This window comes from Pinus tabuliformis, chromosome 5_2 (genome assembly GCF_031772625.1).
Source record: "Pinus tabuliformis cultivar Carrire ecotype Pingquan chromosome 5_2, CPIR1, whole genome shotgun sequence".
Lineage (NCBI taxonomy): Eukaryota > Viridiplantae > Streptophyta > Pinopsida > Pinales > Pinaceae > Pinus > Pinus tabuliformis.
In genome coordinates this window covers 662678619-662691378 of record NC_142306.1, presented here as the reverse complement: position 1 = coordinate 662691378, position 12760 = coordinate 662678619, and the positions used below count along the sequence as shown (strand labels likewise).

The 12760-nt window shown below is 31.9% G+C and overlaps 1 protein-coding gene across 3 annotated transcripts; it reads right to left on the bottom strand.

Annotated features, from left to right (window-relative positions):
- Window positions 1–2488: 2488 nt before the first annotated feature.
- LOC149160818 (uncharacterized) lies at window positions 2489–3546 on the bottom strand. Of its 3 annotated transcripts, none has more exons than XM_089435406.1 (4): window positions 3254–3546; window positions 3002–3170; window positions 2839–2908; window positions 2489–2743 (listed from the first exon to the last, which is right to left on the bottom strand). In XM_089435406.1, exons 1-4 carry the CDS (start codon window positions 3289–3291, stop codon window positions 2658–2660), a joined length of 363 nt encoding a protein of 120 aa, XP_089291532.1. In that variant the 5' UTR covers window positions 3292–3546; the 3' UTR covers window positions 2489–2657. The 3 variants fall into 3 exon arrangements, with proteins under 3 accessions (XP_089291532.1, XP_089291534.1, XP_089291533.1); XM_089435408.1 differs by having other exon boundaries at window positions 3002–3134; window positions 3254–3543; XM_089435407.1 differs by having other exon boundaries at window positions 2857–2908; window positions 3254–3532.
- Between the last annotated feature and the right edge of the window lie 9214 nt (window positions 3547–12760).

Here is a 12760-nt window from a genome sequence, read left to right as displayed (position 1 = left end):
GTGCGTCCTCCAGGGGACTCCAGTAAAACTAAGTCAACTGTAGCTCCAGCTGCCTCTGCCTACGCAGCTCTATCTGAGTTCATGTATTCGACCTACCATAACTGATTGCCGCCAACGATAATGATAGCACATAGGCATAGTGAGATGCTTTTAATATTGAATTTATAGGTTGAGAATGAGAACTTGCTGATATCATTAAATCAAGGGCAGCAGCACCCTCCACGTGTGCGTTCCCTATCGCCACGAGGGCCGTTGATAATAAAAATCTCATTTAAAAAGAATACAGTAAAAGCAAGTTAAAAACATATCTGTTGAGCCTGGGCCCTATGTTCGGCACAGATATAAAATTGTGAGAAGTGCAGTGTAATGAAAAAAGTTCATATAAGCAGCAAGACATTCAGAAAATATGGAATATGAAAGTATCCATCAGAGGATATGTAATAATTATGTGTGTATGTGAATTCACAAGCCGGTGCCGGTAATCAGACCCTACAAGCTGCGGTAATAGCATGATATTACTACAGAGAGCTGCATTAATCTAGATGTATATTTATAGTCTGCTTATCAAAAATTTGCCTTTTCGCACAGCTTTTCTTCAAAGAGAAATCTCTATTAACACGGGAAACTTAAGCTTTATCCCAACCGAGATTTCATAGGGCAATGGAAGACTTTGATAAATATTTAATAGCTAAAATAGGACAATTTGGTCGGCAAATTCCAGTACTGGGTCCCTTCATTTCTTATAATACTCGCTAAAGTACTATACACACCAACGAGTAGTAGGTGAACCAGTGAACTCCAAAAGAACTCACGAGTATGTGGAAAACGGAGGCCTTATCATCATCACGATCTTTAGTAGAAGGTTAGACAGTCCTCAAAGGTGGGGTGTTGCTGCGACCACGCTCCCTTGAAAACTGACTATTAAAATATTTAAGCAAGTCAAATTAGATATTGATAATAACGAATAGGGTGCCGTCCATTCGGTTGATAATAAAATCTAGCTACCTCAACAGTTTGACGGTTTGGAAGGTGGAGTTTCGGCGGCGCTGAGACCCTCTAACAACAAGTCAAATGCATGCGCGCTTTACTGGCCCTTCGATTTCAACCTAACTACCCATATGTACATATTGTATTTCACCTAATATTTTTTTTTATAGCTATAAATATACTTCTATTCGCATTTACTCAGGGTTTCGGTCCAGAAACCTTGTTCAGGTACAGCGAGCGAGCATGCAAGGAGACAATTGCCAGGAAAGCTAACAAAGAAGCAGAAGCGTGGTGTGCCAGGTATGTTTACATGTTACAGAGAATTTAATTATATTCCTTCTGTAATTTCATAATTACTGCAAAGTTTGTAGAAAATAAAAATTGTTTTCCAGTTGCCGACCATTGATTTATGGAAACAGAGACAACGCTTTATCAAGTCATATTATAAGTCATATTCAAGTACACAGGTAATAAAAACCTCACTTAAAAAGATTACTCGAAAAGCAAGTTAAAAACATGTCTGTTGAGCCTCGCCCCGTGTTCAGCACAGATATAACACGTGGCTTGCATGCTCGCAACTTTATTGTAACAATCCAAAACATCTGTCTTCGGTCACTATTACAGATCTCCATGAAGATGACATCCGATCCAGATTAAATGCATGAATGCTAATTATCCAGAGTTGAAGTTTCCACAAATACAGGCCCACCCTTGGCAGAAGGTTGCTATTGGCAACTGTTATATCTCCAATTTACTCCTTTCGCATCACTGTAGAAAGTGACGTGTTTGTTTTCTCAGCTTTTCCACAGGCGAGCACCTGCAGAGGCGATAGATCTTCTCTGAAGAATTCTCCAGTACTCACCGAGTCTTCGCTGCACTGCTGTAAGTTAGATACATTTGTACATAGCTTGGTCTAGAGCTAAATTGCTAATTGATACTTGCATTCATATTTCTTTTCTATTCTATAAGTTACAAAGAAAAAACTCGAATAGACAGAGTCGATTAACCATTTAGAATAACATATGTTGAACCACAATCATGTAAAATCAGTGCGAGCCAAACTGTAAGGGAATTATGTAATGATAAAAATTTCCTGTAAAGAAGAATTTACCTTGCCATAATAAAAATGGCTATGTATTTATTATTTGACTGTAACATTGGTTAGTTCGAGACGACACAGAGGTGTGCTCCCAAAAAAGTCCAAATGTGTGATAAATAATCTAATATTAAAACAACACATGGGCATAGAAACAACCCTGTTGGATGCAAGGGTCTCTCTGTCAGCCATGAAAGCCATACATTAATGAAAATACCAATCCTGTAGGGATGGAATTGATAAAAGAAAAACCCAGAAATTACAATCAAAACTGCTCATTGAAACCCCAAATCTTTAACACGAAATTTATATCTTTAAGTTCTGAATAATAAGATCGTATTCATGCTAAGGATGCTCAAAAGTGGTCAAGCCATTGTATAATAATGAAGTAACATATCTATTCACTACTAGGACTGCAATATTAATAGTAACTAAGTTACAAGATGTAAACCCTATGCGGAAAAAACCTTAAATACATTCTGGATTTAATAAATCTAATTAAAGACTACGGGAACAACAGTTCCTCCAACCCTCAGTAAAATCGATCAAACCCTCAATAGCTAAGTCTTGAGAACTATTTAGGCTTTTCCAAGGGAGCCTGGAATGGTGAATGAGTCAAATGTTGGAACCAGAAGTTCGTTCCACAACGGAAGTTGCGACCTACATTCAAGTAAACAAACATTATCACTGGAATGAAATAATACCCACATAGGAAAAAGGAAAAATTGTTACCGTGACTACAAGGAAGGCGATACCTTGAGGGAGTGACTTACCCGTTGGCAGCCACCGGGACTGGAGAAACCCCATTTTGTTGGGTGAATAAGCCTGCATGCATAGCCAAATTTAGAGACCTAAATGTGAAACGATTATTGTAAATAGAGTACAGAATGGAGGATAATTCAACGGTAAGTTTTATACCTTGTCTTCTGTGGTACTGGTGCAGGTGCAGATGAAAGCAGCTGAACCAGCGCTCTCTCCATTTCTGCTCACCAAGAACGACATGAGAGCCGCAGTGCAGATGAAAGGAGCTGAACCAGCGCTCTCTCCATTTCTGCTCACCAAGAACGACATGAGAGCCGCAACAGCCCTGTAATGAATTTGGGAAAAATGGTTAAACTTACGAATATTAATTAACAGTCAATACTGAAAGCGTTTTAAGGGAGAGTCCACCTGCTCTGAGGGACTCCATGGAAGCTCTGTGTACACATGCAGCCATGTCGAATGGTAGCGGTGAAATCCAGTCGCGATAGCTTAGAGGTTGCAGGAATAAGCTTTGGATTCAAGCTGTGGACGATGATAGCTTAGAGGTTGCAGGAATAAGCTTTGGATTCAAGCTGTGGACGATGAACCAAATGTAAAGCACGAGTAAGAGGCAAGAAATACAGCATCTGTTCTGCATGCAGAGTGACACGTTCAGCCTCCTCAGATAGCTCAAAGAACAAGCAACTTAGGATATGTACCCATTCGCACTTAACAGTAAAAATTAAGGAATTAATGTCAGCATTAAATCGAAACCGCAAACCGTCAAGGCCAGTTGATTGTGGGTAAGTAGCAGTTTAAGATATGGTCCGGCCTCTTCCGCCTCGGGAAGAGGCCAAATAAGATGGCCAACAGAAGTTGAAGTGCAAACTTTATGATATAACTAAAAATACCACTAAAAAACCCGGCGATTTAATGTTATCTGCCCTCCGAACGGTTACTATAGTCCCTGCCGGATGCCAGATGGCAGGGACTAATAAATCTATATTAATTTATTCAATTTTAATATATTTTATTTATAAAAACTATTTCCAATCACATCCCATCAACAAAACCTATATTCATATTTAAAAGACAATATTAAAAAAGAAACTGATTTTACATTTTATAATTTTTTTGCATCTCTCATCAAATCAGGGAAAGGAGAGAGGATCAGAGAAATGTTAGAAATAAAGTACAACGATGTGACAGTTTTCCCAATGATCCGATTGCGAAGAAGCGTAAGTTGCAAATTGTTGGCCTCGTGCTCATAACGACTAAACTCTCTCTGCTCGCTGTGTTGTCATCTTGTGTGTTTCGACTGAGTGGTGCACTGGTCCCATTCCGGAATGGGCCACTTTCTTTGAATTTGAATTCGTATAATTGATTTTGTGAACAAGTGGGGTACCTAAATCATCTAGGGGGCTTCTCGGAAATTCCCTCCCTATCCATTGAGCCCATATCAACCAGTCTTGGTCAAGGACGCCGACTTTATTTATTTGTGCTTTTCAATACTTTAACGAGCACGCCTAAGACCTTATTATGGAAGGAATATGAACCATATATATAAAATCAATTAATTCTCGTTTTCAATTTTCTTATTAAATTTGAAATTAAATTCTATATAAATCAAAATCAAGTAATTTAGGTAAGACTATTTAAATTTGGTTTATTATTTTTAATATATACATATATATATATGTATATAGTCTATAAGTATTTTATATATGTACATGTGTGGTTTAATTTATAGATTAAATAGTATTTTTCAGTAAATCTCATAATATAATTTCAAGCAAGAATGTGATTATTTGATACTTAAAATACATTTTTGAAGGCATAAATAAATTCAACACATTGAAAAACTTTTTAGGCACTTAAATTCTACAAATTAAACAACTTAAACTTCAAATTTTTAAAATCTCTAAATTAAAATTAATTTTAAAAAAATGTCATAAAAAAATAATTTATTCTATAAATTTATATATACACTAATGGAATATAAATTTATCAAAACTATATATATATAAAATAGGTTATTACTTAAAAGAATTACAAATTTAAGTTGTTAGTTTGAAATATATATGAAAATAATGTTAATTTTTTATACTAAGTTAGAATGGTGATTAATTAACAAAAAAGGTGATGATAACGGTAAATATGTAATTACAATTTAATAAGGTAGATGTGTAATTTATGTGGTTTTTGATTTTTTTTAGTTTGGATAAACCAATCTATGTTATTTTTCTAAAATTTTATTTTTTTCTTAATATATAATTTATGTTGTTTGAAAATATTAGATTTAATGGTGAAAATTTGAGATTTTTTTTTTTCAATAAACAAAGTGCATTAATATGAAACCTCTTTATCTTAGAAATTATTAACCACCTTAAAATAGTAATCAAATATGTGATTATACCTAAAAATATTATACATACACATATATTAATATTAATAATTAGTATACTCAAAATTAAAAATTAAAATTAAAAAACTCAATTTATGCAATGAGTGCTAAGTGAACTATTCAAAAATCATGAGAAATTAGTCAGTTACGACTACCTCTCATGGAAATGGTCATACGTTTGAATGACTTACTTAACGCAGTTGAATCCCAAAAAATGATATCTAATATAATGCACTGCGTAAATCCCCCATACTTAAACTCAATTTATATTTAATAGAAATAGAAATAAAATAAAACTAATCATACTTTATCATTATAATTTTTATAACAAAAATACATTTCTATCAATTTATTTATTTGTTGAAACTGAATTATTATTATTTTTTATATATCATTAGTTAATACTAATTACCGATTAACCCTATAAACTTATTTTCATCGAACTTAAAATATGTTTAGTTTTTTTTAAATGAATGTCATTTTAGAGTATAAGATTTGCACATGCTTCACGAGCACATTGAAGTTGGTGGCTTTTATTTTAAAAAATATAAATCTCTTAATATATCTTAATTGTTGCATAACCTTTTCTTTTCCTTTTAGTGTGCTATTTCAATGCATGAAAGTTGCATAGGATTAATAGACAAGAATACATGGGAGTATGATTTTTTTTTTCAAAGGTTCTATGTAAATATATTTACCTAAATTGTATAGTTTCATAACCCATTTAATACCAAAAGCTACCAAATTGGGAGTACGATGTTTTTATAAAGTTTTATGTAAATATGCTTACAAAAGTTTTATAGTTCCATCAACCATTTGATACTAAGGGTCTTCAATCTATTAAGGTAATATCAATATCTTAATTTCAAATTGTGTATAAACCATTAAATATCAAGAGACTCTCAAATTGGAAGTACTATGTTTTTTTAAGGTAATGATGTTTACAATAGTTTTATAGTTTCTTCAACCGTCAGGTACTAAAGGGTTTTAGCTTCCAAAAAATAAAAAACTATTGAATTAATATCAATATTTCAATTTCAAATTGTGTATAAATTTAATAAAATTAAATTTATGGGCAGTGGTCGATTACCATCATTCTTGTTTATGTATTTCTTTGTTTTTAATGTTTTTCATTATTAATGAACGTATAATTAAGTTAATGCTATAATTGTAGATTCAATAATATAAATGTAAGGATGGGTGCTTAAATCAATATTAGTGGTACTATCAGAGTGAAAGGTATGATATTAGTGGTATTATCACAGTGAAAGGTATTATCATAGTAGAAAAGGAAATTTTAAAATATATAATAAAGAATAAAAATAAATCTTGGTTGTTTGAATAAACCTTGGTCATATAATTAGGTTAAATATTATAATTACAGAATCAATAATATAAATGCAAATATTGGTGTTCAAATCAACATTAGTGGTATTATCATAGTGCAAGGCACTATCATATTAGAAAAAAGACTTTAAAAATAGACAATAAAGTATAAGGTAATGACAATGAAAGGTAAAATTACAGTGGAATGAAAGACTTGAAAAATAGACAATAAAGAATACAATTAAACTCTGATTGTATGAATATGATAAATGAAAACAACAAACATGCTATATTCAATGAATATTGTGTCATTCCTTAAGTTACACTCTTGTGAATTTGGCCCCAATGTTAGCTATGTCAGGGATTTTAATCACTTTCACCTATATTGGATTGATACAAAAACTCATGGTGGAATATTTTATAACACCAAGTCTCTTATTTATCTTGTTTATGAACATAACTATGAGTTGGAGTTGTAGGTGTGAAGAAATTTACTTTTGTATATTTCTGATGGATTATTGTTGGACCACAATGATACCTTCAACATGGAAAATTAGTTTGTTTCACTGTAAAATCTAGGTACCATCTTGCTCAATCTCCTTTTCATTCTCAATGAGAATCATCTATTTTACTCAGCAAGTGCATTGTGATAGAGAAACATTTTCAAATAACTTGTAAAAGGAATATTTTTTTTAACAATCTAAATTGTTTATCAAATTAAGTGTATGTCACACCATTCAAAAATATGAATAACAACTTATGAAATATATAAATTATCCACCCCTTGAACATGTCACACCTCACTTAGTCTTCTATATCAAATAAGTATTTGACTGATAGTTGCCAAAATGTTTGGATCTCGTCAATTAGCCAAACATTAAAAGGTTGAGATAGAGATAAGAGGAGATTGTGATGAGTATGTTATACTTTGTTCTATGTATTTCCTTAACCCATTTCTACATGAATTTGAACCAACAATTTTGGTTTTTCTTTGAGCCTTTGAATTTATTTATTAGGATCAAGCCCACTACCTAATCAATTCCAGTAAATATAAAAGATATTATAATTAGGTCTCTAAATCAAGCATCCAAATAAAAATTCATGTCTCCAATGAACCCACTACCATCTATACTATTTCAATATTAGCCATGCCTATTAATATGATAATCAAGTATAACCATTACCTCACTCACCCCTAAACTTGAAACTACTCTTCTTTATACGTTAGTCATCGTCAATTCAAGGAGATATGGGTTATTTGTAGCAATGTTTGCCTTGACATTCAAGAGGTTTAGTTTCTCAAGATTTCCTAATGTTATGGTGTTAGGGAAGAATATGTGGAAAAAAAGGGACAAAGTCAAGTGAGCATAGTTAAAACCAATTACATGGATGTATCTAGTTATATTTACAACTAGCTTTTTTGTTCAAACTTTATACCACCATAATATTGACATGTGAGGCCTAATTAACATACCAAAACTTTACTTTGTTTTCATTTTCATCCATTATTCATTTGGATCTTGTTAAAATTTTAACACAAAAGAAATACTCGAACAAGATTAGAAGTGGACTCACATAAAAATATATGCTTTTAGTACAATGGAATCATTTGATATAATCAGGTTGGCCCCTTTTTGTGTCGTTTTCTAGGTAGTTTGATCTAGGTGGATACTAGTGGCCATAGAACTATTTCATTAATTTAGAATAGTGCCACATCCTTGTAGTTCTAATACATATGTTCAAGTTTGAAACTTTCATCATGTTTTTCAAGCTTTTCCCTTGCACTTTTGACAGATGAAATAGGCCATACATGGCCTACCAAACACATAGAGCATGAACTAAGCCCATAATGGTTCAAGAAAATCCATAAACAAAGTTTGTATGCAAAAGTTTCACCCAATGAAGTTGACATATCAACTAGATTTGTCAAGCCTGCTTTGATTTTGGCACATCATCTCTTAAGGTCAATTTTTTAGATCTATAGAATACTTTTCTCTTATAGTTTCATAATTTATGTTAAGGAAACAATATTGGTTTCTTGTGATGTCTTCTCATGAACAAGCATAGATAACACATTCTAGCTAGTTTGTAGTGTTTTGCAATTGACAATCAATTATAATTGTACTTTATTAAAATAATTTGGGTTTCATTGTAATATTATTCTCTCTACTATATCTTTATGCATTTTTATTTGTTGGTTGTGGAGCCTAATTATCTTATTGTTTCAAATGTCTTATTTTTAGTTATGTTTCAATCCTCATTCCTATAGGGGGTCTGGCGAGGCTTTCCACCCACTATTGTCACCAGGGGGTCCAAGAGGATGGTGAAATATTTTGGGTCAACCCCTAGTGTGGGTTGTGGGAAATTTGCTTGAAGGGAATTTTTCTGTACAAAAAAAGAAAAAGAATAAAGAAACCTTTCAAAATATTGTAATTTGATAATCAATGTAGATCATTCATTATTAGATTTCAGATATGAAAATATAAGTTATGTTAGTGGTTATTTTCCCTAAAAATCATCCCTCTTTTTATGAGGGAATTGCATTTTAACTATGAATTATTGAGAGAGCATTGTAATTAAAATATAGGAGACTATGAATGAGTCAAGAGGAGGTTGCATTAAACGTGTTGCAAGTTATATATCTTCATTTTGTTGAATGGAATAAAATGAAGGATTGGGTGTTTGTTTATGGACATAATCCAAATTAGGTGAACTATGTATGTTGGTGTCTCCTTTGTATTGTGTCATTATATGTTTTATTTCTACATTCACTTTGATTTTATTTCTTCATGATCTTATTCCTAACACAATTTATATTTTTCCTTCATTTATTTCTCTATATAATTCATATTATTGGTGTCAAAGCAATCGTATCTTTGTCATTCCTTTGTGCATGTACTCGACAAGGTATAGACTAGCAAGTCTTGGGGAAGATCATTCTCACTACCCCAAGAGGCCTCCATGTTAAAATAAAGAGGTGATGTTGCACGATATCTTATCAAATTATTTCTTAGGGAATCCCTCAATTGATGGAGGAATAAGATGATCAATAGTTTCACCTAGATCCACCAACTGTAGAAACACCTTTAGCAAGTAGTCATTTTTTGAGGTATGGCACTCTTCAAGGTACAATTTAACTTTGATGTACCTTTATTGAAGTTCAAATAGACATAGAAGCTTTGGATATATCATTAAATATATTAAATGGGATATTACTATGTTAAAAAAAATTTGACAATGATAAGATCACCTTAACATTTCTTAAGTCCCTTCCCTATTTTAAATATTTATAGGATAGTTACTAGAACATACATTCCAAAGATGAATATGCAACATTTAGGGTATAACAGAATTGGGTGAATTTTATTGATGTCCTTAGGTTAGAATCTTTCTGTACTTTAAACTATGATGATTAAAACATAAGATGGACAACTTTGTGTTGAGAGAGAGACCATATTGCCCTAGAATATACCAACATCTTTCATACCTTACATTGAAAGCTAGTTATCAAAGACTATGAGAGACACTTTATTTTTAAGTACCATAATGGTCTAAGTAGGTAAATTGACCAAATGAACATGAAGTTATTAGACATCCCCTCACAAGAAGATGCCTATTGATATGTTGTTAAAATAAAACAAATATTTAAGCATATAATAAGTGGGAGGCTAGGTTTGAATATTTGCAATAGTAGGCAACATCATAAAGGCATAACTAACTCATAAAATAAAAGATAGTAGAAGGATAGTTCACCTCATGACAACTAGCGCAAGTGGTAGGTATCTTAGGTGGTTAGGTGGAATGGTTGGTATCTTCCCCACCCATGTTCAAATCCCCACTAGTGACATGATGAGCTATTATGCATTGATAGATATTATTGTAACAACTTCATGCCTATGAATATTGTTGTATTGGCTTCGAGCCTTGTGAAATATTAAGTGAGTATACATGTGGGTTGGCCTACTACCAACAACCTCACTCTAGCCCTTTAGCTGAGAGGGAGGATTAATACTTTCCTTGGGAAAAAAAAAGGTAAACAAGGGGATAAAATGGTTGAATAAGGACACTGGAAAGTGGCATTAACTTTGAAAAATACCTTGCCACAACATTGATAGATATCACTTGAAGTAGACAATAATGGACGAGCTAGAAAACACAAAGTTGAAGTTGGGAACGAAATTTGAATTAGTTGAGCTAGTTAAGGGAAACCATATTGTCAATGTTGAACCTAGTGTTACCATCACTACTTATGTAACATAATTTGGTTTTGATAAGTTAGTTTATTAGTCAAAAATAATTTTAAAATGTTAAGTTAGGATATGGATGCAAAAGGAAAGAAAAATTAAAATGTTAGGACAATTTAAAATTTTATAGGCATCCATATCAATAAAATGATAGGAGTTAGCTACCCTAAATAAAGAAGGAAAAAGAAATATAAAATGTTAGGGAAGCAAAAAGAAATAAAAGGCTTCATTTTCATACAAAAATAAATGCAAAGGTTGTTAGTCCAAATGTGCCACATCAGAAAAATGTCAAATTGTGTTAATGTATGATTAAGTCCTTAATCATGATTAATTATTTGATTATAAACTTTGGCATTTCAATTATATTATAACGTGAAAGTTTTATTTGACCCAAATAAATAAACGACAAATAGTCTTGTCGGTTTCAAATAAAGAAGGTGCATGATCTAATGGTTGATCTTCTCCCTACCCAGATCAACGACGGGGAGAGATTTCGCACCCCCTCCATTGTTTCACATTAACATAACGGGGGAGAGGGGGGTCCGCAAAGCAGTTTCCATGGCAGACTCCCGACCTTACGTGTCGCCCCCTGCACATCCCCCCACCCCCGCCCCCCGCACAAAACCACAATCAACTCTCGACCCCCCCGCAAACTAGTTGTGGTGTAAAAGCATGTTAATGTGTCTCATTATATGGCAAAAGCAAAAAAGTACTCAAATGAAAAAAGATAAAAAAAAATAATATAAAAATATCAATTAAATGAGTTGAGTTTCATACTTGTTAATTATAAAAAATAAATGCTAAATTTGTAACAAAGCTAACTCACAATAAATTTTGGTAAAAGCTATAGTGAACCTATTTAATGGGTTTAGAAAATATAAATAATGTTATAAAAAGTAAATACTAAATTTGCAAATAAGTCAACTGATAGTAAATATTGGTAAAAACTATGGTTAATCACTCACAAAATATAAATAACTTTATGTAAAGTTAAATGAAATGCTAAAACTCTTTAAAAATATATATAAAAATAGAAGTAGAATTTCTAAACAAATAATTTTATATATTATATTTTGAATAATATAAAATACGTTATTATATAATCATAATTTTATTATAAAAAAATATAAAATATATTTTAAAATTTTTCAAAAAATAATTTTAACATTGTGTTATATGTTATTTTCAAATTTCTATTAAAAAAAATTGATTTTATAAACTTGAAAGGGTAGTTTCTTGGGTCGCGGTTTTATATATACGAAAATATGATCATTTTTACTAGTATTTTAATAATAATTAAAAAATATGCTTATTTTTTATTTTTAAATTTGTTTAGCAATCTTTAGAATGTTTACAACACATCTCTTAAAGAAATTGGAATTAAAAAACATAAATCAATAGAGAAATGGGGGGTCGCGGTTTTGTCACTACTTAAAAATTTATGTAAAATATTAATGATACCTTTTAAATAAAATGAATCAATTAGATAAAAATTATATATTAAATTTTAGAAAAAATATGACATGAAATTGAATTTAAATTGACATGTTTTGTCTTCTTTTACCACCACCTAGTTTTTGATGATTTTGTAAATTTAAGAGTAAACATTCCAACTCCATTTATTTTTATAAAACTTCTTTGCCACAAAAAGGGAAAAAATGATACACATTAACATGCTTTTGGTTTTCTCCACCAATGGCTCTTCACCTCGCCAAAAAGCTGTTATCCCTCCACTAATCCCGAGATGACACCTCACCTACCCATTTCTTATTCCTCCCATCCTTTACCTCTTTACATGCTTATCCCCCCATTTGACATACCCATTGTATCCATTTTTTGTAGTCCCTCTCCCTTGCATTTAAAGATACCATGGTTATTAACAAAACCATTACCCCTTCCCCCATCTTATAAATAAAACAAAATTTGCCGCTTTGTCACTTTCTTCTGATCATTTGCAATTGC